This window comes from Panthera pardus, unplaced genomic scaffold (genome assembly GCF_024362965.1).
Source record: "Panthera pardus isolate Hobbes unplaced genomic scaffold, ASM2436296v1 HiC_scaffold_6, whole genome shotgun sequence".
Taxonomy (NCBI): Eukaryota; Metazoa; Chordata; class Mammalia; order Carnivora; family Felidae; genus Panthera; species Panthera pardus.
In genome coordinates this window covers 76,847,025-76,872,413 of record NW_026526991.1, presented here as the reverse complement: position 1 = coordinate 76,872,413, position 25,389 = coordinate 76,847,025, and the positions used below count along the sequence as shown (strand labels likewise).

At 38.7% G+C, this 25,389-nt stretch overlaps 1 protein-coding gene across 6 annotated transcripts in view; it reads left to right on the top strand.

Moving 5' to 3' along the window:
- FGD4 (FYVE, RhoGEF and PH domain containing 4) overlaps positions 1 to 25,389 on the top strand; it is a 245,328-nt gene that overhangs the window by 68,310 nt on the left and 151,629 nt on the right. The window contains exon 1 of one of the 6 annotated variants that reach the window (XM_019452410.2): positions 3,388 to 3,556. The exons of the other annotated variants lie outside the window; for them this stretch is intronic. Within the exon in view, the coding sequence (XP_019307955.2) occupies positions 3,547 to 3,556 (10 nt within the window). The 5' untranslated portion in view covers positions 3,388 to 3,546. Of the gene's footprint in view, positions 1 to 3,387; positions 3,557 to 25,389 lie in introns of those variants that run through there. 6 annotated transcript variants of the gene reach the window in all.

Here is a 25,389-nt window from a genome sequence, read left to right as displayed (position 1 = left end):
CTGTCTTAAAGTTATAAGTCAAAAGATAATGGGATGTACCAATAAAATTTAAATAGAAGAAATGGATTTAACATGATGCTTTTTGAAAATGTCATACTTTTTGAGGCTATATACCATATTTTAATAAAAGGAAATGAAACTTTGCTTCATGTTTGAAATAGGAATAAGCTTTTTCCTTATTTGCCAAAGCAGTTGGAGTTTCTTCCCATAATCACAATATAAAATATATATGAAATGGGAAAAATATAGAGGGACAAGTAGGGAAAGAGATCAGCAAAAAAAAAAAAAATATTTGAAATATCTCATACTTCTTGTTGTTTTTCATTTCTTAGCGACCAGTCTACCAATGGTAGCTCGCTATTGCAGAGGAAGCGTGGTTTAGCAACCAGACCTTAAACCAGAATTATATTTCTAGCTCAAAGTGACCTTGAGAAAGTGACAAATGTGCTCTTCCCATTTTCGTGACCAATAATCAAACTAAGATAAAACTGACTATTGCTTGGGTGGGCTATGGGATGAATTATTTAAAATGATCCTACTTTTGTAGGATCATTGGTCAAATATTGGCTTCCAAGTAGATTAAAAAAAAAGTTTTGGGGAATTTGGTTATGAAAAGGTCACATGAAGTAGGAAGGGGAAGTTTACCGGGTATGAACAGTTTTAGGTTTTGAGCTTAGAGTTAAATACAAGAAAGCGCAGACAGGGTAAAAAGTTTTCTTAGTTTGTACCAGCTTAATAATTTCAAGAAGTCTCTGGGAGACTAAGCAGACGTTTGGATTTTAGAGACCAGGTTTTGAAGTTAAACAGCGCAGGGTCTGAATCACAGTTCTGCTGGGAGCTGCTTACCATTATTTTTCACTTTTACGATCTGTAAAATGGGGCCCCTGGCACCTTTGTTACGGTCGTTATGAGAAGGACACATAAGTATACAGCTGTAGTTACTGATGATAATTTTAATTTCATCAAGACATGGCATAGGATGATGGTGTTAGGAGCAGATAAATAGCTCTGTTTGCTTTTCTAAAGATTTATTTTTAGCCCCATAATGTTTTTTGGAGGTAGGGTACTAATTTTAGCTTTATAACACATTGGTTGATAATCATGGTTTCTAAAGCCACTTTCAAATTTAATTAGTATCTAGAGTATGACTGAATTGATCAAAATCACTTGATTTAAAGCCAAGACACATAAATCTGTTTTTATAAAATATAAACAGCCAAACTGAAAAAAAAAACCCACACATTTATGAGAGAAATGTTATTTCAGTGCAATTTTTGCAACCCGTTTCTACAACTATAGCCACATAATATCTGAAATGAATAGTAATGAGAAGGCTTAATTATAAAGATTAATTTAAAAAAATCTTCATTATGCAAGGTCAAATTATCAGAAAATATTTTGTACGAATTTTCTTTTTTCTTTGCTTACTACTCTGCTAAAAACATTGGAAAAAAAAAAAAAAAAGGTCAAGAACCAGAGCCACCATACTCATTAGGACCCTTCCGGCCTTGGTAATGTAGTGGAGGAGGACAGTTGCAATTTTAGGCAATAGTTCACTGGCATGTGGTCAGTTTGAAGGGAACCAAAAATGCTGACATCCTCATTTGACTTCATCACCCAAGACTGAGTACATACACCAACACTTCCTGTGCAAACCTACCCTGACTCTGCAGAGGACACCCCAACCCTTGGCTGATCTGGGTGGGGAGGGTGGCTTGGATCGGTGACGTTTGCAAAGCATTCGTCCTCAGTTGGATACCACCATACTGTATGAACATGCCATTTCTCTTTATCTTTCACTTCATAGAGATCAGCTTTCAAAGCTGATAATAATATTCACTGACAGCAAGAGATTGTTGCCAGTAGGTGACTTGCCCTGAAAATCACCACTCCTTGAAAGTACACCAGAAAACAGCATGTTTGAGAAAGAACTAATTCAGAAATGTACTAAAAAAAGTCTGTAAGAAGATCTGGAATGTTTATAGCTTGTCTCCCTGATGTCAGTATGTCTACACCTACCTTAGCACCCTTGGCCTCAGTTTTCTCATCCATATAATGAGAGGATTTCTAAATTTCTAAGACTTTGTGATTTTAATGTATTTTGCCAAGTAGTTTCCTCCGTGATTGCACTTGTTGATTCATAAGCTACATTAAATGCTTTTTCTATGCATCAAAATTTCCTCAAGTATTACCAAATTCTTTAAGGTAATCTACGATTTTCAGTTTGTCATTCTTTCAGAGACATAGTGATATTGCAAAGTGAACTTAGTCTTGGTGTTAGACTTTGATGCTGACAACAACATCTAAATAGTACATGAAACAGAAATTAACACTGGGATTATTATGTAAATGCTCAACTCATGTTGTAATAAACAATTAGGTGTTTTTAAATTTTTTCTGATGTTTGTTCATTTTTGAGAAAGACAGAGACAAAGTGTGAGTGGGGGAGGGCAGAGAGAGAGACACAGAATCTGAAGCAGGCTCCAGGCTGTGAGCTGTCAGCACAGAGCCCAGTGTGGGGCTTGAACTCAAAAACTGCGAGATCATGACCTGAGCCGAAGTTGGACACTTAACCGACTGAGCCATCCAGGCACCCCTGGGTGTTTGAGATGTCTGTGTGAATTATGAACTAAAGCATGGACTTCAGTAATTTTCCCTTATAAATGTGGCAAGGATGAGAAATTTGCTCATTCACAACTTTCCTTCTTTATTTTTTATTAGTTACAGTTTATTTTGAGACAGAGACAGTTCACACGAGCGAATAGGGGGAGGAGCAGAGAGAGGGGAGGTGGAGAGAGAGAGAATGAATGAATGAATGAATGAATGAATCCCAAGCAGGCTCCATGCTGTCAGCACAGAGCCCATCGTGGGGCTCGAAGCTGCAAACTGAGATTGTGACCTGAGCAGAAATGAAGAGTTGGATGGTCAACCAGCTGAGCCATCTAGGTACCGCCCCCTGCCCCTTATCTCCTTTAAAATCCTGATGCTTTTATGAAGTTATTTGGGATTGTTAGGTGACCTAGGAAAGGAATAGAAGGGTCTTTTGCTCCAGAGAGGCAGAGAGCTTAAATACTCTTTCACTTGTCTTTCGCTATTCGACATTTCTTATGACTTCTAATGAATATGAAAACAATTTCTAAGACCCTTTAAAACCTATTTTTAAAGGATAGTCTGTTTTAAATCTAAAGGCTGTAACTACAGTAAAATCACAATGTCCTTGGGCCCATCCTTCCCATTCCACCATAGTATTGAAGAGCTCTCTCACTGCATTTTGAAATACCTTCATGGAATTTTGAAATGCCGTACTTGCGTAGGTCTTTGAAGCTGCATCAGTGCTAGAAGAGTTATGAAACCTAGTTCTGCACTTCCCATTAGTTAGTTCTTCATGTCAAATGGAGGATGTGTGCGTGTCTGGTGTCTAAATACAGACCTGTAGGTTTTACCCATAAATTATAGATACAAATAATTCCTCCACAAGCGGGAAATAAGTATGATTGATCAGAAGAATAAAAGGCAGCACTGGATGTTGTTGGAAAGAGATCCTTTATGGGGGGCTGTGAGTATTTTATTTTTGCAATTTCTATTTCCGAGGTATCTCAGGTTAAAAACATGTGAAGTTTTGAATATACAAAGTAGGTGAGTAGATGAAGTAACTGGTTTTTGTCTTTTTGATTACTATTAAATGATAAGTTATTTTTTCACTACTGAAATTATCACGGCTCTTGTTTAGAATGGTTTTGTGGTGTGGTTTTAGGACATAATGTACTTTATGGTCCATATATGATTCCTTGAGGTAATGGCCTTTCTCTGTAGGATTCATGGCATAGCAATGTTCTCTGAGAGTGGTGAATGTAAGCTGTGCTTTGAGTGAAACTGTTGACCTTTCTGATCTGAGACTTTTTATGTTAAGCTTTTTCCTTCTATTTCTAATTTCCATTTCCTCCCTTCTTTGGTTTCTAATACATAAAAACTATACTTTAGTCAATTTCTCAGAACTTATTTGTGTACTTAATATTCTCTTAGTCATCAGTTATTTGGGAATAAAATTCTCTCTACTACTAAAACATTAGCAAGGTACATTGGCAATGTGCAAGTTTAAGGATTTCTTAAAATTACATACTAGGATCTTAAGTCCAGTTGACTAGATCCTTCTGTCATTGGGGCTATAATGTTCTCCTGGTCTTTTGTAGTTAACTGAAAAGCCAATTTAAGTAAATGTGTTTGTTCAGAAAATAATTTTAAACAGATTTTTCTTGATAAGAAAGAAAATAAACGTCTAGGTGTAACTATTGCCAACATTTTGATGTATGTTTCTTTGTATCTGTTTTACAGAGTTGGGGTCCTATTTTTATTTTTTTAAATTTTTTAAAAATCTTTATTTATTTTTGAGAGAGAGAGAGAGAGAGAGACCGAGCACAAGTAGGGGAGAAATAGAGAGAGAAGGAGACACAGAATCTGAAGCAGGCTCTGGACTCTGAGCTGTCAGCACAGAGCCCGACATGGGGCTTGAACTCATGAACCGTGAAATGATGACCTGAGCCGATGTTGGTCGCTTAACCAACTGAGCCACCACCCAGATGCCCCAGTTGGGGTCCTATTTTATGTGGATCCCCTCCCATGTAACATGGAATTATCTCATGTTACTAAAAATTCTTAGTAAAAATTCAATAGTTGTATGATTCTGTTAAAAAGTATTACTTTAGTTAACATGCCCTCTATTGTTAGATATTTAAATTTTTTTCAATATTTTGGATTATAAATAAGTGAGGACACCATCATATTTAATTAAAGACTATCTAGCAAAGTGCCTGGGGTGGGGGAAATCTCACTGTACTTATATTCTTGATTTATCATATAGCTGACCTTAGAATTTTAAGGAAAAACACTGAATTAGGATTTTAAACAAATGTGTTGGGTGCAGTGCTGGCTTAAACTTATGGATCTCACATTTTTTTAAACTTTTACTTCTGTGTCTATGCACTTGCTGTTTTTCAAAGGTGGGGGGCATTGCTTTATTTAGAGAAATAAACTGGAGTGGAATTTGTAGAACTTTTGCAAATAAATGGTTCATTGAAGAAAACTGAAAGAGGACTCCCCTAACTAAGGTTGGTTCTTCTATGTACAACCTCATGTAAATGGAAAACTAGATCCATGCAACAAAATAAATCAAGCATGGGCTATAAAAATATGGTGCCTGGGGAAAAAAACAGATTCACAAGGCTTTGGCCAAAGTTTTTCTTTGTTTTACTAGGTTAGAAATGGACTGGGATTCTCCCTGTAATTCAGCCACAGAAGAAAGAAAAAGCTTCTTGTTCTTCATTCCCATTGTATAGAGCCCCTATGTCACTGACTTGCACCAAGATGGACTACTGACCTTTCTTGTGGAATGAATAGAACTGAGTTTAGAGTACTTTGAAATACTCATAATTTCTTAACTATATCTTACTTTTAAAACTTGATAGGCATAATAATTAATTTTAATAGACTAGAACTAGCTAGGGTGTATGAATATAAAGTCAAAATATAAAAGTTTGGAGCCTTACTCTTCAAGGAGTTATTTTGGATCAGAAAATTTGATTTCAAGCAGCACCTGGGTGGCTCAGTCAGTTAAGCATCCAACTCTTTATTTCGGCTCATGTTATGATCACAGTGTCATAGGATCAAGCCCTGTGTCGGGCTTTGTGCTGAGCGTGGAGCCTGCTTGAGTTTCTCTCCCTCTTTCTCTCTCTCTCTCCCTCTCTCCCTCTTACCCTCTTACCTTCTCTCCCACTTGTGCTCTCTCTCTCTCTCTCTAAAAATAAATAAAATGAAAAAAAAGTTTTAATTTGATTTCAAGATTTCAGAAGATTTTTTTTCTTTGCCCTGCCTCTGCCTTCCCCTTACTAGTTTAGATGGCAATACAAGTTAATATCCTGACTTTTCTTTATAAATGAGTAAAATATTACTGACTATGTGTTATACTTAGAAATAGCCATTTCTCCTAATATTTATTATAACTTTAAAATTTAGGATCTGGTTGCTACGAAATACCAGATCTTATACACACACACACGTATACACATATTTTATATTAAAAAGAAGCCAAAGTGAGATTTACTATAGGACTATATGTTTTATTCTCTAACGACAAGTATGAATAGACTTATTTTTAAGACTAAAGGAGACTCAGGATTACGCTCATAACCACAGTAACAAGGGACTTTTGTCCCCATTTTCATTCTTTTGTTTTTTGGGCATTGTAACCTGCACGTGCTTCTCTTCAGAGTGCATACAGTGCACTTAGTGTTCTCTAAGGATCAACTTTGTAACTGAACCAGTTGGACTCCTATCCAGTTTATACACTTGTTGGCATTTCTCCTGCCCATTTGTTTAATCTTTCCAACTCATTTGATCCTCTGGCATTAGAACTGACAGCTGCAATTGCATGTGGGTTTATAAAGTAGCTGAATAATAAAATGCCATGACCTGGTTCTTGTATAGTTTCACCGATGACTGAGTTGGCAATGCTACAAATTGGTTTGGCAGGTCAGGTGGAACATTATCTTTACAGGAAAAGAGTTTATGTATGAAAAAGACTGGTATTGATCCTGAGTGATAGAAGTGCTGTTGCCTAAATCCCAGTCTTACTGTTTACTGAACACCTATTAGACATAGTGCTTTGCTTTATAGGCACATTATTTCTAATCCTCAGAATTCTCTTGTAAGATGGTTATGACCCTGTTTTTCAGATGGAGAAAGCAGATTTTTGAGGTTTTGTATTCATATCTGCATATTTAGTCCTACATGTAAACTGAAATTCATGTCCAAGATCATTCATTTCCAAAGCTTGTGGCCAATCCATTGCACACTGTAGCAGTAATTTTGTTCATTGTGATTAGTAGTTTATTTCCATTTTGCCATTGACAGGCATTGACTATTATGATGAATGGTGCTATGAACATTTTGTACGTGTCTTTTGGTGGAGTTATTGGGTCATGGGGTAGGCATCCGTTAAACTTTAGGAGATGTTAGCCTAAAAGTTTTCCATACTGGTTGTAGTGTGTGAATATTCTGGGTGTTCCACTTCTTTGCCAGTATTCTCCGTAGGTTTTAAAAAATTTTAGCCATGTGACAGGTGACCAGTGGTATCATTTTGTGATTTTAATTCACATATCTCTGATGGTTAATCATTTTTATATGCTTATTGGAGACCTTCTTTGGTGAAGTTCCCAATCAAGACTTTTGCCCATTTAAAAAGAAAAAATTGGATTGTCTTTTTTTTTTTTTTTTTTTTTTTGGTCGGTCTGCATTCTTTATGTATTCTGAATACTGGTTCTTTGAGCACTCACTTATAAATACTTGTTTTTCCTGTAATGCTTTCTTTTTTATACTTACTGGTGTCCTTTGATGAGCAATGCTCAATTTCAGTTCTATCCTTTAGAGTTAGGTTTCTGTGTTCTTTTTAAAAGCCTTTGCCTATCTGAAGGTAGTAAAGATGATTTCCTACAGTATTTATAGAAGCATATTGTTTATTTGTTTATAATTGTTTTACCTTTCATATTTAGGTCTATGATTGCTCTGAAATGGATGTTTTGTAAAAGATGTGTGGTAGGGGTCAAGATTTATTTTTTGTGCCATGTAGATATCAATTGGACTTAGCACCATTTACCGAAAAAACTGTCCTTTGCTCACTGTATCTCAGTGGCAATTTTGTGGTACAGTTTTGACTGAGAATTCTGACATTTGACATTTACAGAATCCAAACCACCCCAAATTCTTTTTGTTGTTTTCCTTAAATTGTCTCGAGCATGGATTATGCTTTGTATTTCATCGCATCTCACCTAGTATAGTGCTCTGTACGCATTGTAGGAAGGAGTTGAGAATTTACCAGTCCTGGAAAGGTTTTTATTAATGGAATGGCAGCTGTTGGGGTATACATCCCTGCAGGGGAAGGAAAAGGAAGTGGTTTGCATTGCTGGGTGCAAGTGGTGTGTATGTGAGTTTTTGAGGCAAAATCTGCCTAGCTGCACTTTTCCCATAAATTTCTTTACACTGAAAATTATGGAGGTTTGGATTATAGCTCTTCTCACTGGATTGAAAGCAAGTATCAGAGGAATTGTTCACTGAAAACACAGTTCTTCAGCTGTACTCTCTGAGAGTTCTGTATGTGCTCAATAAACTTACATGTTCACCATAGTGGGGACCTATTCCCCCCTCATTTGGTTTATTTCATTGGTTCTTTTTTTTTTTTAAGTTTACTTATTTATTTTGAGAGACAGCAAGAGCATGTGTATGAGCAAGTGGGGAGGGGCAGAGAGAGAGGAAGAGAGAGTATCCCAAGCAGGCTCCATGCTGTCAGTGCACAGCCCAACTTGGGGCTCTTTCCCACCAACCATGAGATCATAACCTTAGCCAAAATAAAGAATCGGTTGCTTAACTGACTGAGCCATGCAGGTGCCCCTATTTTGTTGTTGTTGTTGTTGTTGTTGTTGTTGTTGTTTTTAATTTAAATTCAAGTTAGTTAACACATAGTGTAGTATTGGTTTTGGGATTAGAACCCAGTGATTTATCACTTATATATAACACCCTGTGCTCATCCCAACAATGTCTGCCTATCACCAATTTAGCACAGCCCCCACCCACATTGGTTCTTAATTTGATTTTTAAGTGAGCACTAAGAAGGAGTTCCGTGAAAGAATTTTGGTCCTGGCCATGATGGAATAATTGGTATTGTAATACTCTTCTGCCATTAAAAAACTATAAAACTGGAAAAATATATGCAGCTTTATATGCTTACATTAGAAAAGAAGTTTTAGAATCAATGATCTGAGCTTCTACCTGAAGAATTTAGAAAATGAGGAAATTAAACCAAAAGTAAATAGAAAGAAAGGCATAAAAAATATAAAAGTGAAAAATATGCACTAGAGAACAGACAATAGAGAAAATAAAATGCTTCCTTGAAGTAATGGTAAGATTGATAAGTCCCTGTTGAGACTGATCAAGAATGAGACGATTCCAATATCAGGATTGTTACAGACATTAAAAGGATAATAAGTGGTTACTATGAACAACTTAGATAAAACAGACACATTTCTTTGGAAGACAAACTGAATAAACCATGAAGAAATAGAAATTTGACTAGCCCTTCAGTCTACTAAAGAAATTGAGTTGGCAGTTAAAAGTTTTCTAACAGAGAATACCATGATGCTGCTGGCCCAGGAGCTACATTTTAAGAACCAGTATGTTAGACTGTGACGTCTGTGAGGGCAGGGAATAGCTTTCGAACCCCTTTTTATTATCTGCATGTGACATAACATTCCTGGTAAATGTTTCTTAAATAGAATTGATTGGATGACATGGTACTAAGTAGGGAGGTTTCTTCCCTTGAGAAATCTAACAGCTTTTTATTTTCTTTCTTTGGTAAGGAATTTTGATCTTCTAGTTCATTTCAGAAAATGTGTACACCCTACTGAAATGAAAACACTTAAATTTCTTGTGTTTGTGAAACTATATATGATTAGGAAGGTCTCAGGTTTTCCTTGGTGATCATATAAATCATGTTGGGTGTTAAGTAAGTGTGGGCTGTATTGTTCCCAGACATGATGCTTTAAAACCATAAATCCTGTGGTTTTACATGAGTTAAACCAAAAATGACATTGATCCTCTCCCTAGCAAAGGCAATTTGGGGTGGGGTGGCATGGGGGAGAGGGGAATCTTACAAGGGCAATGTGTGTGTGTTTTCTGGCATTACAGTTCTGTTGAACACTGTATCGCCAGTTTTTAAAGAAAGAACCAAATTGTGGCACCCCAATTGCTTCTTAAAATTCATGAGTTTCATCTAGCATGAGGCATTATTCAGCTAATAGTTGAAAATCTTCCAAAGTGAACAGCATTTAAGAGGCTATTAGAAACCTTATTAGAAAGGCAGATAGTGACTCTGAACAATAAATGAGCTCAACCTGCAGGAGAAAATGGTACATCAGCTGAAAATAAGTCTCCTTTGAATCAGGAGCCAACTCTTGTTGGGTGGAAAGTTTTGTTTATGTGAAGAAATTTGAAATGGCTGTGCTCATATTTATTGGACTCTTAGAGAAATTATGTCCTTGAGCATTACCAACCCCTATAAAATGTTAAATAGCTTAATTACATATCAAAATCATCTTTTAAACCCCATCTACCCTGGCATAATTGAGAAAAAACTGAAGCAAACTCTTCTTTAGAAATAAATTCATAAAATTTATTTTTTTAATGCTTATTTTTGAGAGAGCACAAATGGGGGAGGGGTAGAAAGACGGGGCCAGAGGATCTGAAGCAGGCTCTGCACTGACAGCAGCAAGCCCGACGTGGAGCTTAAACTCACGAACTGAACTGCAAGATCATGACCTGAGCCAAAGTCAGATGCTCAACTGACTGAGCCACCTAGGTGCCATGATTTCATAAAATTACTTAAAGAGCACAATGTTTAAAATAATGCCAATCCTGATACGTATTATGCAAAAGTTTTAAAGGAAATGAATCAAAACATTAACCACGATTATATCTACCTGATTGTTTTATAGGTGATTTTAATTTTATTTCTAATTTTTTTATTAAAAATTTTTAAACATTTTTTTAAATTAATTTATTTATTTTGAGAGAGAGGGAGACAGAGTGTGAGAGGGAGAGGGGAAGAGAGAGAGAGAGAGAGAGAGAGAGAGAGAGAGAGAGAGAGAGAATTACAAGCAGGCTCTGAGCCATCCATGCAGAGCTCCAGGCTCTGAGCTGTCATCACAGAGCCTGATGCGGGGCTTGAACCCACAAACTGTGAGATCATGACCTCCCTCCCTCTCTCCTTCTCTCCTTTTCTCCTCTCCTTCTCTCCTTTTCTCCTCTCCTTTCCTTCTCTCCTCTCCTTCTTTCCTTCTCTCCCTCTCTCCTTCTCTCCCTCTCTCCTACTCTCCCTCCCTCCTTCCCTCACTCCTTCTCTCTCTCCCTCCCCCCCTCCCCTCCCCATTCCTCTCCCCTGCTTCCACTCACTCTCTCTCTCACTTTCTCTCTCTCTCTCAAAATGAAACAAAACAAAACAAAAAAACTTTGAGCATGGGAGTCTGCCATTTTTTCTAGCATTAGAAAAGGTATAAAGCTGGTGCTGCTGTAAACACAGACATCCCTGCTGTCCAGTGAGTGACAAATCAGTGAAGGTGGAGACAAGTGAAGAGAATATAACTGGGGCTTATGAAATGACTAGCTATTTTGGGCTCCCAGGTTGGCTGACTGTACATCTGTTTTCAAGAGGAAAACACCATTGTGTGATCACATTGGAATAGTGTTAGGATTTACATGACTGCCAGGTTTAGGTCATGAGGTAAAATCTGGATCATAAATAGGGAAAATGGAGAGCTAGCGTAAAGTCACGCGTCACTGTCCACCCACCCTGTAGAAGAGCAAAGGAATAGAGAAGAGTGCCAAGAAGAAAGTTTAAAAAATTTTCCCTTGATTTACATTTTTGCTAAGTCAGACATCTCTTGTTCACTTTTCCCCCAGAAAGCATCTAGAATATCCGTGACCTCTATAGGATCCCTTATCTCCTGGACTGCCCACCATCTTCCCTTTGAGACTTACTCTTTTGTCCTGGAGAAAGTGTGGTATCCTGATGAGTCAAGTTCGTTAGTCCTGGGCCATAGACTTCCTGCCTGCTTGTTCCTCAAGATTAGCAAGTGTACTTGCTGCTTGACTTGCTTCAGAAACTTATCATGTATTTCCATGCCCATTCGCTCAGATGTGTCTGTGACCTGGCACCGTGGTCACTACCTGGGTAGGTAAGAGTGGTGGAGCCCACACTTACATTGTCTTTATTCATTCCCTACTGTTTTTTCTTCTGTTCATTTTTCAACAAAGATTTAGTGAGCACCTACTTTGGGCCAGATACTGGGGATTCCTTAGTAAATAAAAAAAAATTCCCTTATTCATGGAATTTACCTTCTAGGGTGGGAGGCAGACAATAAAATGAGTGCGGGAAAAAATTTAATGTTGGGCAGGAATAAGTGCTATTAAATGACAAAAAGACCAAGGTGCTGGAATAGGTAGGAAGTCTCAAGGGGTTGTGATGAAGCAAAGAGATACTTGAAGAAATGGCATCTAAGTACAGAGTCTAATGAAGTGTGTTATGGAAGCAAGAGGAAAATTTGGGGAAATGTTCTAAACAGAGGGAAGGGCAAGTGCGGAGGACCTGAAACAGGAATGAGGTTTGACATCAGAACTTGACAGGGAAGTATTTAAATTCCTGCACACCTGTTGAGCAGACTAGCTTACGAGGAATGGTAAGGTCTTTATTTGGACCTACCTCCAGCTATATGTTCAGTAAGATATCATTTACCTTGTTTTCTCACATATAAAGATTAAAAGCTTTTAATCTGTTAATGGGGTTCCATGTTTGAACTGATAACTTCATGTTTTGCCAATGAATTGTTGTATAATGTCTAAACACATTTACTTGTGATATGTTTATGAATATTTATTTAGTGAACATTTATGGATCTTACCTGATGGATTAGATGTGGCTGAGGAGGGAAAAAGTGGGGAAGGAGATGCTGATGAGAGAGAAGAGGAAAGGAGTTGCTGGAGAGAGCCCGCAGAACCGGGAGAGTTGATTGTGAGGCAATACAGGAAGAAGGAATGCCAAAGGAGAATGAGGTCAGCACAGTCAGATGCACCCAGGGAAGTCCAGGGATATAAGAACTGAACAGTGACCTGTGGGTATGGCACCTGGGATGTCTCTACTAGTCTTGGAGGGAGCAGAGTCTGGTGTATGTTAGTCAGACAGAGGTGAGCTGAGGAAGTGGAGGTCATGACTGTAGAGTTCCCACCTTTTGAGAAGTATGAACAAGAAAGACAGGAACAAGATTAGACAGCTTGACAAAAATATGAATGGAGCTAAGAGGGTTTTTTTGCTTTTGTTTTTGTTTTTTATTTTAAAAGAAATTTCATTGGTGGTTTTTCATGACAGGAAGTCATCCTTTGCTATTCTTGGCTCACAGAGTAAACAGTTGTTTTACGTGCATTTATGTCCCACCATCACACTTTTAAACATGTTTAAAACTTCTTACAGCTATATAGTTATCCAAGTATTCAAAGAGAGTTCACCTATGTAATCTTGATCTTCTTGAAAGGAAGGTACCAAATATTATGCCTGTTTCTTAGATGCATGCCTCAAATCCCAGGCTATAGCTGAGAAGTCACCCCCCAAAAAATTGTAGGACAAAAAATTTTATAAGTATTTCCCATCCTGACAAGAGTTTGGCAATCTATATTCACAGCATTAACTAACCATGATTTGTCCCCATATTCAACTGATTATCCTCTGGTTACCTCAGAAAAATTTATATATATAAATTATATATAATTTATAGGGAAGATGAAATTTTTCAGAATACACCATTATGTCCCTCTTGCCGCACACATACCCTGCCATACACAGAGCAGATACGGTCACCTTCAAATGTTCACAATGGAGTACACCTCAGTCCTAGTCTTAAAGGATTCTTGCCCACACAGCCTGGCTACTCTTTTCAAGACTTTCCTCTTTCTGGGGTTTGGACTTGGAGTAGAAAGGTAAGGTTAGGTAGAGAGAGTTGATTTTATAAGACCAGATGAGAGGCCATAAATAATCCCCAGGTTTCAATAGTAAGGGTTCAGTTGATTATTTTTGCTGAATTTGCTTTCTCTCCTAACAAAGAAAACCCTGTAGAACTTAAGCTCAACAGTTTTGTGTAAAGTTGATCTAAGTAGTAGCGGTGCCCCCAAGTTGTGAGCATCCAAATATATAAATCAATTAATAACAAACATAAACTCATTGGTAATAATAGTAGGGGACTTTATCACCCCACTTACAGCAATGGACACATCATCTAAGCAGAAAAATCAACAAGGAAACAATGGCCTTGAATGTCACACTAGACCAGATGGACACTTAACAGATATATTCAGAACATTTCATCCAAAAGCAGCGGAATACACATGAATTCTCCAGTGCACATGAAACATTTTCCAGAATAGATGACATACTGGCTCACAAATCAGCCCTCAACAAGTACAAAAAGATTAAGATCATACTGTGCATATTTTCAGACCACAACGCTATGAAACTTGAAATCACCACAGGAAAAAAAGACCACAAATACTTGGAGGTTAAAGAACATCCTACTAAAGAATGAATGGGTTAACCAAGAAATTAAAGACACCAAGGCACCTGGGTGGCTCAGTAAGTTAAGCATCCAATTTCAGCTCAGGTCATGATCTTGTGGTTTGTGAGTTCGAGCCCCAGATTGGGCTCTCTGCTGTCCCAATACTACTACCCCTGCCACTCTCTGCCCCTTCCCCGCTCATGCTTTCTCTCAAAAATAAACATTAAAAAAAAAAAAGAAATTAAGGAGGAAATAAAAAAGTACATGGCAGCCAATGAAAATGAAAACATGACAGTCCAAAACCTTTGGGATGCAGCAAAGGTGGTCATAAGAAGGAAATACATAGCAATCCTGGCCTTCCTAAAGAAAGAAGAAATATTTAAAATATATAACCCAACCTTACACCTAAAGGAGCTGGCAAAAGAACAGCAAATAAAGCCCAAAACCAGAAGAAAATGGGAAATAATAAAGATTAGAGCAGAAATCAATGATATCAATATCAAAAAATAGTGGAACAGATAAACAAAACTAGGAGTTGGTTCTTTGAAGGAATCAATAAAATTGATAACCCCCAGCCAGACTTACCAGAAAGAAAAAGGACCCAAATAAATAAAATCATGAATGAAAGAGGAGAGATCATAACCAATACCATAGAAATACAAATTGGGCACTCTGGAAGAGATGAACAAATTCCTAGAAACATATAAACTACCAAAACTGAAACAGGAAGAAATAGAAGATTTGAACAGATCCATAACCAGTAAAGAAATTGAATCAGTAATCAAAAATCTTCCAACAAACAGGAGTCCAGAGCCTGGGAACATGACTTCCCAGGGGAATTCTACCAAACATTTAAAGGTATTCTTTTGAAACTGTTCCAAAAAATAGAAATGAAAGGAAAACTTCCAAATTCATTCTATGAAGCCAGTATTACCTTGATCCCAAAACCAGACAAAGACCCCCTAAAAAGGAGAGTTACAGACCAATTTCCCTGATGAACATGGATGCAAAAATACTCAACAAGATACTAGCAAATTGAATCCAGTAATATTTTAAAAGAAATATTCACCATGATCAAGTAAGATTTATTCCTGGGCTGCAGGAGTGGTTCAATATCCACAAATAAGTCAACATGATATACCACATTAATAAAGGAAAGGATAAGAAATATATGATCCTCTCAATAGATGCAGAAAAAACATTTGACTACATACAGCATTCTTTCTTCATAAAAACCTTCAAGAAAGTAGGTATGGAAGGAACATACTTCACCATCATAAAGACCATATATAAAAGACCCATGGCTAATATCCTTGATGGAGAAATGTATAGCCAACTAATCCTTGACAAAACAGGAAAGAATATCCAATGGAAAAAAGTCTCTTCATCAAATGATGTTGGGAAAACTGGACAGCTACATGCAGAAGAATAAAACTGGAACACCATACGCAAAAATAAATTCAAAATGATGAAAGTCCTAAATTTAAGACAGGAAGCTATCAAAATCCTAGAGGAAAAAACAGGCAGCAATCTCTTTGACCTAGGCCACAGCAACTTAGTAAGCATATATCCAGAGGCAAGGGAAACAAAAGCACAAATGAACTACTGGGACCTCATCAAGATAAAAAGCTGCTGCACAGTGAACAAAACAGTTAACAACACTAAAAGGCAACCAGTGAAATGGGAGGAGATATTTGCAAATGACATCAGATTAGTATCTAAAATCTATAAAGAATTTATCAAACTCAACACCCAAAAAACAATCCAGTGAAGAAATGGGCAGAAGACATGAATAGACACTTTTCCAAAGAAGACATCCATGGCTAACAGACACATGAAAAGATGCTTCTCATCACTCATCATCAGAGAAATACAAATTAAAACCATAATGAGATACCACCTCACACCTGTCAGAATGGCTAAAATTAACAGCTCAGGAAACAACAGATGTTGGCAAAGACGCAGAGAAAGGGAAACTCTTTTGCACCACTGGTGGGAATGCAAACTGATGCAGCTACTCTAAAAAACAGTATGGAGGTTCCTCAAAAAATTAAAAATAGAACTACCCTATAATCCAGCAGTTGCACTACTAGGTATTTATCCAAAGGATACAGGAGTGCTGATTCAAAGAGGCATATGCACCCCGATGTTTATAGCAGTACTATCAATAATAGCCAATGTATGGAAAGAGCCGAAATGTCCACTGACTGATGAGTGGATAAAGAAGATGTGGTATACAATGGAGTATTACTCAGCCATCAAAAAGAACAAAATCTTGTCATTTACAACAATGTGGATGCAATTAGAGTGTATTATGCTAAGTGAAATAAGTCAGAGAAAGACAAATACCATATGATTTAACTTATGGAGTTTAAGAAACAAAACAGATGAACATTAGGAGAAGGGAAGGAAAAGTAAAATAAGATAAAAACAGAGAGGGAGGTAAACCGTAAGAGACTCTTAACTATAGAGAACAAACTTGGGTTGCTGGAGGGGAGGTGGGTGGGTGGATGAGCTAAATGGGTGATGGGCATTAAGGAGAGTACTTTGTGGGATGAGCACTAGGTGTTCTATATAAGTGATGAATCACTAAATTCTACTCCTGAAACCAATACTACACTGTATGCTACTAACTCCAGTTAAAACAAAAATAAGGTAGTAAGGGTTTGCATGTGTTGGTCTTTCAGGATATTTATTTTTTGAACTGTAATAACTGTTGAACATTGAGTTTTACGAGCGCAAACCTGAGTTCTCTTTTCCATTCTGGCTCAATCTCAGCCTCTAAAAGAATGTTCAGGGGCACCGGGTGGCTCAGTTGTTTGGGCGTCTGACTTTGGCTCAGGTCATGATCTCGCCGTGAGTTCGAGCCCCACGTCAGGCTCTGTGTTGACAGCTCAGAGCCTGGAGCCTGGTTCGGATTCTGTGTCTCCCTCTCTCTCTGTCCCACCCCTGCTTGTGCTCTCTGTCTCTCAAAAATGAATAAACGTTTAAAAAAATTTTTTTAAAATGTTCATAATGTTGACATTTTGATCATTTTTACAGAATGATATTTGCGTATCTTTGCCTAGTACCATCCATCTATCACTGTTTTATCTTGTTAGCTCCTCACCAGCTCCTGCCCCTGCACCAGAGGTAAAGGTCTTTGTTTCTCAAACGTGCTGAAGATTCCTCAAGAGAAAGGAACCAGTGTCTCATTTTTGTCTATAGAGTTTAGGTTGGAACTTTGCAAATTGTGGAGCCCAATGTCTTGTTTACATAACAGTCTTTGTTTTTAACCATTTTTCCACTTGTCACACTGTCTCATAAACATTTAACTTAAACACATTTACTAATTAATACATTACCATAAATGTATATTATGTTATATATATATGTACTCCCTGCAAAGAGTCTTCAGCTTTCATATATTTCAGGAATTTTCTTAAACAAAGAAAGAAGAATTAAAACATCTAGATTCCAATTTAGATGAGTCACTTCCTGGAAAAAAAAAAATGTAAGAAGGAAGAATGTGAATGGCAACAGACTAGGACCCAGATGCTTGTATAATTTCCTCCCACCTCTGTTTTAGAGTCAGTGTTAAAGATCTGTAAGGAGAGGGTTTATTACCCTAACGAAGACAGTAACAGATACTCTAATGATGTGAAGAATTGGATCCTGTTATTCACACTGGACTAAGACATCATCCTTCCAATTTTAATCAAAAACATCCCTTAGGGGTTCTTGGCTGGCTCCGTTGGTAGAACATGCAACTCTTGATCTCAGGGTTATCAGTTCAAGCCCCACATTGGGTATGGAGCCTACTTAAAAAAAAATCCATGGGCATTGGCAGATCTGAGGTCAAGTCCTAATGGTTGGACTTTGATGAAAGATGGCTAGTATATAAGCCTCCCTAACATAGACTAACCCTCCTCAACTTTTGTTTTCTTTATAGTGTGGTACCTGGGCATGTCCCAGAAAGGGAAATACTTCTCTGAAATGCTAAGCACAAGAGAGGAATGATGGGCAGTTAAAAAAAAATTGCTTCCATCATGTCAGGCTAGACTCGTCACTGTATCATCTTATTAACCCCCTGCAAACTGGGCAGAAAAGTTCCACTTATTTCATTGTTTTCTTTTGCCTATAAAGCACTCTTTACCCTGCAAATACATTTTTCTAAATCATGTCTTTAAAACTAGTTGCAAAAGAGAAAAGTTAAATTTAAAAACAAATCTTATAGAATGTTAAGAATACAAAATTCTAGGTAAATGTCTGAGAAAATATCACCTGTTTACAAATACTGTATTTTGTGTTTCAGTGTCCGTGCCTAGTCAGCCCTGTTGTTTAGTCTGGTCCTTCTTAAGCTGACATGATGAGTTTGATCTCCAAGCAGGATAGGTAACCTGAGTCTGTTTCATAGTCACTCCCAGCCTGACAATATCCAGTCACCTCATAATGCAATCCATTTGTCCAGAAGGAGTTTGGGTAAGAGTAGAAACAGCACACAGAAAGAGCAGTGCTGGTGTCAACGTCACTCAACAGTGTGCCCTACGGGGGATGTAACCACCACCTCACCTGGTAGCCTAGTAACATCTCATGCTCCAGCCTTTCATCGTAGCACACCTAAATTTTAGTATGAATTTCCTTCTGGAAAATAAATACTTGTCCTGGCTGCTCTAGCCCTTTCTCTGTTCCCCCTGAAACCAGTAAGAATGAGGAAGAACCCTCCTTCCTCTAACATTCATTCTTAGTGTTTGAGAGCAGAAGGGAACTTGGGAGATGATTTACTCTAGCTCCCTTATTTTGAGACTGAAGCACACGTGATAGGGAGGGTAAAACAGCCTGCCCATGTCATACCACTGGCTAAGCAGTTAGTCCAGGCTTCTGAGTTTCTAGTTAGGGAGTCTTTTCATCATCTGGCACTGCGAAAACTAAGGGCTTAAAGACATTATTGACAAAATATGTGCCTAGGCCGAGGTGCTCTGGGGCAGTGCCACCAGCTCAGTGGGGTGCTATCTGGAGGGTATTTTAAAATTTCAAGGGAAACACAGGGACATCTATTAAACACTGTGGGAACAATTAGCTGTAGGTGGTTCTGTTTTAGAATTACACTGTACTCTTTTGATGACATCATAGTTTTGCAGAGCTGGGGTTTCGGCGGGTTATCGTGATAATAAGCAAGTATCTGGTAAAAATCAATGTGGAACAGAAATGAGGATGGCAAGGTCTAATATGATCCTGTGGTGTGAGAAGTTTTGCAGGACCCAAACCCATCCAGTACCTACATGCCATTAGTCAGTAATGGTAATGATTTCAGAGTGGAATAAAAATATTAATTTTTCTTGCAACTGTTTTATATTACATTTTCAAATGGTGGTAAGTTGCTGGGTCAAAAATAGTTACAAAGTTGTTTATACCTAACCTCTTTTTTTTTTTTTTTCCTCCTTCCCCTCCCCCATGGGTTTCTGTTACGTTTCTCAGGATCCACATAAGAGTGAAACCATATGGTATCTGTCTTTCTCTGTATGGCTTATTTCACTTAGCATCACACTCTCCAGTTCCATCCACGTTGCTACAAAAGGCCATATTTCATTTTTTCTCATTGCCACGTAGTATTCCATTGTGTATATAAACCACAATTTCTTTATCCATTCATCAGTTGATGGACATTTAGGCTGTTTCCATAATTTGGCTATTGTTGAGAGTGCTGCTATAAACATTGGGGTACAAGTGCCCCTATGCATCAGTACTCCTGTATCCCTTGGGTAAATTCCTAGCAGTGCTATTGCTGGGTCATAGGGTAGGTCTATTTTTAATTTTCTGAGGAACCTCCACACTGCTTTCCAGAGCGGCTGCACCAATTTGCATTCCCACCAACAGTGCAAGAGGGTTCCTGTTTCTCCACATCCTCTCCAGCATCCATAGTCTCCTGATTTCTTCATTTTGGCCACTCTGACTGGCGTGAGGAAAGCAGGAGGCATCACAATCCCAGACTTTAGCCTCTACTACAAAGCTGTAATCATCAAGACAGCATGGTATTGGCACAAAAACAGACACATAGACCAATGGAATAGAATAGAAACCCCAGAACTAGACCCACAAACGTATGGCCAACTCATCTTTGACAAAGCAGGAAAGAACATCCAATGGAAAAAAGACAGTCTCTTTAACAAATGGTGCTGGGAGAACTGGACAGCAACATGCAGAAGGTTGAAACTAGACCACTTTCTCACACCATTCACAAAAATAAACTCAAAATGGATAAAGGACCTGAATGTGAGACAGGAAACCATCAAAACCTTAGAGGAGAAAGCAGGAAAAGACCTCTCTGACCTCAGCCGTAGCAATCTCTTACTCAGCACATCCCCAAAAGCAAGGGAATTAAAAGCAAAAGTGAATTACTGGGACCTTATGAAGATAAAAAGCTTCTGCACAGCAAAGGAAACAACCAACAAAACTAAAAGGCACCCAACGGAATGGGAAAAGATATTTGCAAATGACACATCGGACAAAGGGCTAGTATCCAAAATCTATAAAGAGCTCATCAAACTCCACACCCGAAAAACAAATAACCCAGTGAAGAAATGGGCAGAAAACATGAATAGACACTTCTCTAAAGAAGACATCCGGATGGCCAACAGGCACATGAAAAGATGTTCAACGTCGCTCCTTATCAGGGAAATACAAATCAAAACCACACTCAGATACCACCTCACGCCAGTCAGAGTGGCCAGTTGTTTATACCTAATTACTTAATAAGTGAGCCTGTTAGGGGCACCTGGGTGGCTGTCTGTTGAGGATCTGACTCTTGGCTTCAGTTTGGGTCATGATCTCACGGTTGGCAAGTTCAAGCCCTGCATTGGGCTCTGTGCTGACAACGCAGAGCCTGCCTGGGGTTCTCTGTCTCCCTCTCTCTCTGCCCCTCCCCAAGTTGTGTGTGTGCATGTGTGCACACTCGCTCTCAAAATAAGTGAACTTAAAATAAAATAGCCTGTTAGAGATTTCTCTTGGCCTGGAGTGCCATGAAAATGTTACTGAGAGGGGCGCCTGGGTGGCTCAGTTGGTTGAGCGGCCGACTTCAGCTCAGGTCATGATCTCACAGTTTATGAGTTCGAGCTCCGTGTCGGGCTCTGTGCTGACAGCTCGGAGCCTGGAACCTGCTTCGAATTCTGTGTCTCCCTCTCTCTGCCCCTAACCCACTCACATTCTGTCTCTGTCTCTCTCAAAAATAAATAAACATTAAGAAAAAAAAAGTTATTGAGAAGTAGCTAAGGACTCCATGATTCAAAAAAAAAAAAAAAGAGGTTAGAGTGGAAGAGAGCCAAAGCATAAGAGACTCTTAAAAACTGAGAACAAACTGAGGGTTGATGGGGGGTGGGAGGGTGATGGGTATTGAGGAGGGCACCTGTTGGGATGAGCACTGGGTGTTGTATGGAAACCAATTTGACAATAAACTTCATATATTGAAAAAAAAAAAAGAGTTTGGGAACCTCTGACTTACAGCATCTTCCTGGATAAAACTTCTTGCTAAGAAAAAGAGAAAGGCTGAGTAAGGATGGATGCAACCAGGTACATTCAGTAGCCAAGGGAGGTAGAAAAATACTCACAAGGCTATTTGATCGCTGTTTTGCCGGCACAGTGGCCACTATGATGGATGCTGGGCAGTGTTGCTGCCCACCCAGCATTTGAAGAAGGTAAATTATCCAGCCTGTTTCCAACCCTTTTTCACCTTGAAAATCTTTACGGGATTGTTGGCTCTTTGTCACATGCTTACGTTTGGAGGCCCTGTTACTAGATTGGTGGACAGTGCGGCTGGAGGTGCCATCACGTAGACAATGTCAGAACCCCTAGAGGTGCACGTGGCTCTGAAGAGGACACTGCCGCTTGTATGCCTTTCTGGGATCTGCCATTTTTTTCTTCTTTCTCAGTAAATGCCCTTGGAATCAATTCTCTAGAAACTGTGAGTCAAGTTCTTCCTAGATTTTTTTATTGTGTCTTGCTACTTGGTAGATCCACCTAAGAACAGAGTAGAATCACCATTGAAAAATATGTGTAGAAGGAGTAAATATTATTTTTAGAGAGTAATCCTTTTTGACATCAAGAATTTTGGAAAACAGAGGAAAGGAAAATATCACCAATATTTCTTCCTCACAACTGCTCTTAGAATTTTGAAGTAGGTAACCCTAGGCCTTAGTTCCTAAGTATCTTTTCTTTTTTATGTAGTTGTTCATAGTGAGTATTTAGTTATGTATTTATTTTTTTTTCCCTTTACTTCCAGAAGATAATGTAGCAATAATGACTTAGGGCCAAGCTTTGGTCTCAAATGAAGTTCAGATCTTAGCTGTGAGACAGAGGGCACAGAACTGAATTTCTAAGTCTTTGTTTCCACACCTAAAAAATGAGGATAGTAAGGTCTACTTTATAATCCCTGTGAGGTTTAAATAAAATACTGTGAACTGCTTATTACAATACCTGATACCTACTAGGGGCTCAGCAAAGAGTATATACTTTTTTAAATGTTTATTTATTTATTTTGAGAGAAAGAGACACACACACAGAGAGAGCACACACATTAGTCGGGGAGGGGCACAGAGAGAGAGACAGAGAGAGAGACAGAGAGAGAGACAGAGAGAGACACAGTGCGCGAATCCCAAGCAGGCTTTGCACTGTCAGTGCAGAGCCTGACAAGGAGCTCAATCCCATGATATGTGAGATCATGTCCTGATCCAAAATAGAGTTGGCTGATTAATCGACTGAGCCACCCAGGTGTCCCAATAGTATATTGTTATTAAAATGCCATCAACATTCTCCTTATGCCACATAGGTTTTGTGACCATATTTTTTTTTTTAATTTTTTTTTTTTAACGTTTATTCATTTTTGAGACAGAGAGAGGCAGAGCATGAACGGGGGGGGGGGGGGGGGGGGTCAGAGAGAGGGAGACACAGAATCGGAAACAGGCTCCAGGCTCCGAGCTGTCAGCACAGAGCCCGACGCGGGGCTCGAACTCATGGACCGCGAGATCGTGACCTGAGCCGAAGTCGGCAGCTCAACCGACTGAGCCACCCAGGTGCCCCACGACCATATTTTTAATAACTGCATGATATTCTATCAAGTTGTACGCATTCTTGTGTAATCGTTCATCTGTTATTAGATTCTTAGGTTGCCTCTAAACTTGCACTAGACTAAAAAATTCTGCAGCAAGCTGTTATTCATTGCAGATTTAATAAGTGCTCACTATACACAAGGACCTTTGCCTGGCATTAGGAGCATAGAGTCCAGAGTGGCAGTCCCTGGCTTTGAGGGGCTGGCTCACAGTCTGGTGGCAGGGGAGATGCATACAGATAACTGGCCTGTGGTAAACACCATCACAGTCCCACTTACTGAGAAAGTGCAGAGGAGAGGACAAACTGTGAGACTGCCTGAAGAGCTTGGGGAAGGCAGGAAAGGGTTGTAGGAGAGAGGATTTCGGTGAGTAAAGGGGTTGGGTCCCAGGTTATTAAGGCTTTTTAAGCCATCGCATAGAATGGGACCTTTTTTTTTTTTTAATGTTTGTTTATATTTGAGAGAGAGAGAGAGACAGAGAATGAGCAGGGGAGAGGCAGAGAGCGATGGAGACACAGAATCCAAAGCAGGCTCCAGGATCTGAGCTGTCAGCACAGAGCCCGAAGCAGGGCTTGGACCCACGAACCATGAGATTATGACCTGAGCTGAAGTTGGACGCTTAACTGACTGAGCCACCCAGGTGCCTCTAGAAAGGGACGTTTTTAGTGCAACAGGAAAGTCAGTTTTGAGAAGAGAGTTGACATTATCCATTTAGGTTTTATAGCCCTGTAGGAGGTGAGATGGAAGCAGAGTTTAATTAGGAAGTTATTAAAGAGACCAGGTGGTAAGAAGTGGCCAGATTGGAAGAAATAGCCCATGGCATGAGCTGTCAGGTTGGATGTGAAGTTGTCAGAAAAGGGTCAGAGATGGGCTCCCAGACATTTAGCCTGAGTTTGGAATAGTGGAGTTGCCATTTCCAAAAACAAGGAATGATGCAAGAGGAGCAGGTCTGGGGAGACGATCAAAAGTTGAGTTTTGGGAGCTTATGTTTGAGATAGTTGTTAAACATCAAAGCAGAGATGTTCAGTAGGAAACTCCATGGGAAAGAGGTTTTTCCTGAAGTTATACATATGGGCCATATCAGTAGATTATATTCATAACATGTTTTAAAACTTGGTATAGTTATTTTGCCCATTATTACTCTTCTCATATAGAATTTTCTTTGGTATTTTCATCTTTTTAAATCCAAGTAAACATCAGAGTTACTTTGTTAAATTTATTTTCTAAAGTACGTTGGAAATTTTACTACTAGGTTATGTGGTAATTTGGGAAAGCTTGGCATCTTTAAAATAGATCTTTGTATTCAGCAACATACTAGGTTTTCCTTTACTCCTTCTGATAAGAGTTCATTCTTCCCCCCACCCAAGTAGTTCTCACATACTTCTTGATAATATTCCCGAGAATTGTATATTCATTGCCATTGTTAGGAAATCCCCTTTCATTGGTATTCTGATAGTTTTTTGCTCTTATAAAGGTATTATATTGATATATTTGGCTATTTCACTGAACTTCTGGTACTATAAATAATACCCTACTTGATTTCTCTGATTTTTCTCCAGGTAGAATCATATCATCTGCAAATAATTTTGTCTGGTTCCTTTCAATATTGGTGTCGTTTATATTCATGCCTGGAAGAGAACTCGTAAATTTAAGATAGGAGATAACTGTGGAGGTAATTAATATATCTACATCTAGTCACAGCTTACAAGTTTTGTTTTGTTTTCACCTTAGGCTTATCCTAATTATTTATTTGATTTTTTTTGATCTTTTAAAAATTTATTTCTTTTAAAAAAAAATTTTTTTTTAACATTTATTTATTTTTGAGACAGAGAGAGACAGAGCATGAACAGGGGAGGGTCAGAGAGAGGGAGACACAGAATCTGAAACAGGCTCCAGGCTCTGAGCTGTCAACACAGAGCCCGACGCGGGGCTCGAACTCACGGACCGTGAGATCATGACCTGAGCTGAAGTCAGATGCTTAACCGACCAAGCCACCCAGGCGCCCCTAAAAATTTATTTCTGATAGATTTTTGGGGTGATTTGAGTTTATCTGTTTTAGATTTGTGCATTACCTCTCATAGTGGGTTTTGGTGTGAAATAGTATTTGGTTTTCAGCCATTTTACTCCTTCAAGGACTTATTCTCTAATTCGTTGAGTACCACCCGTTCA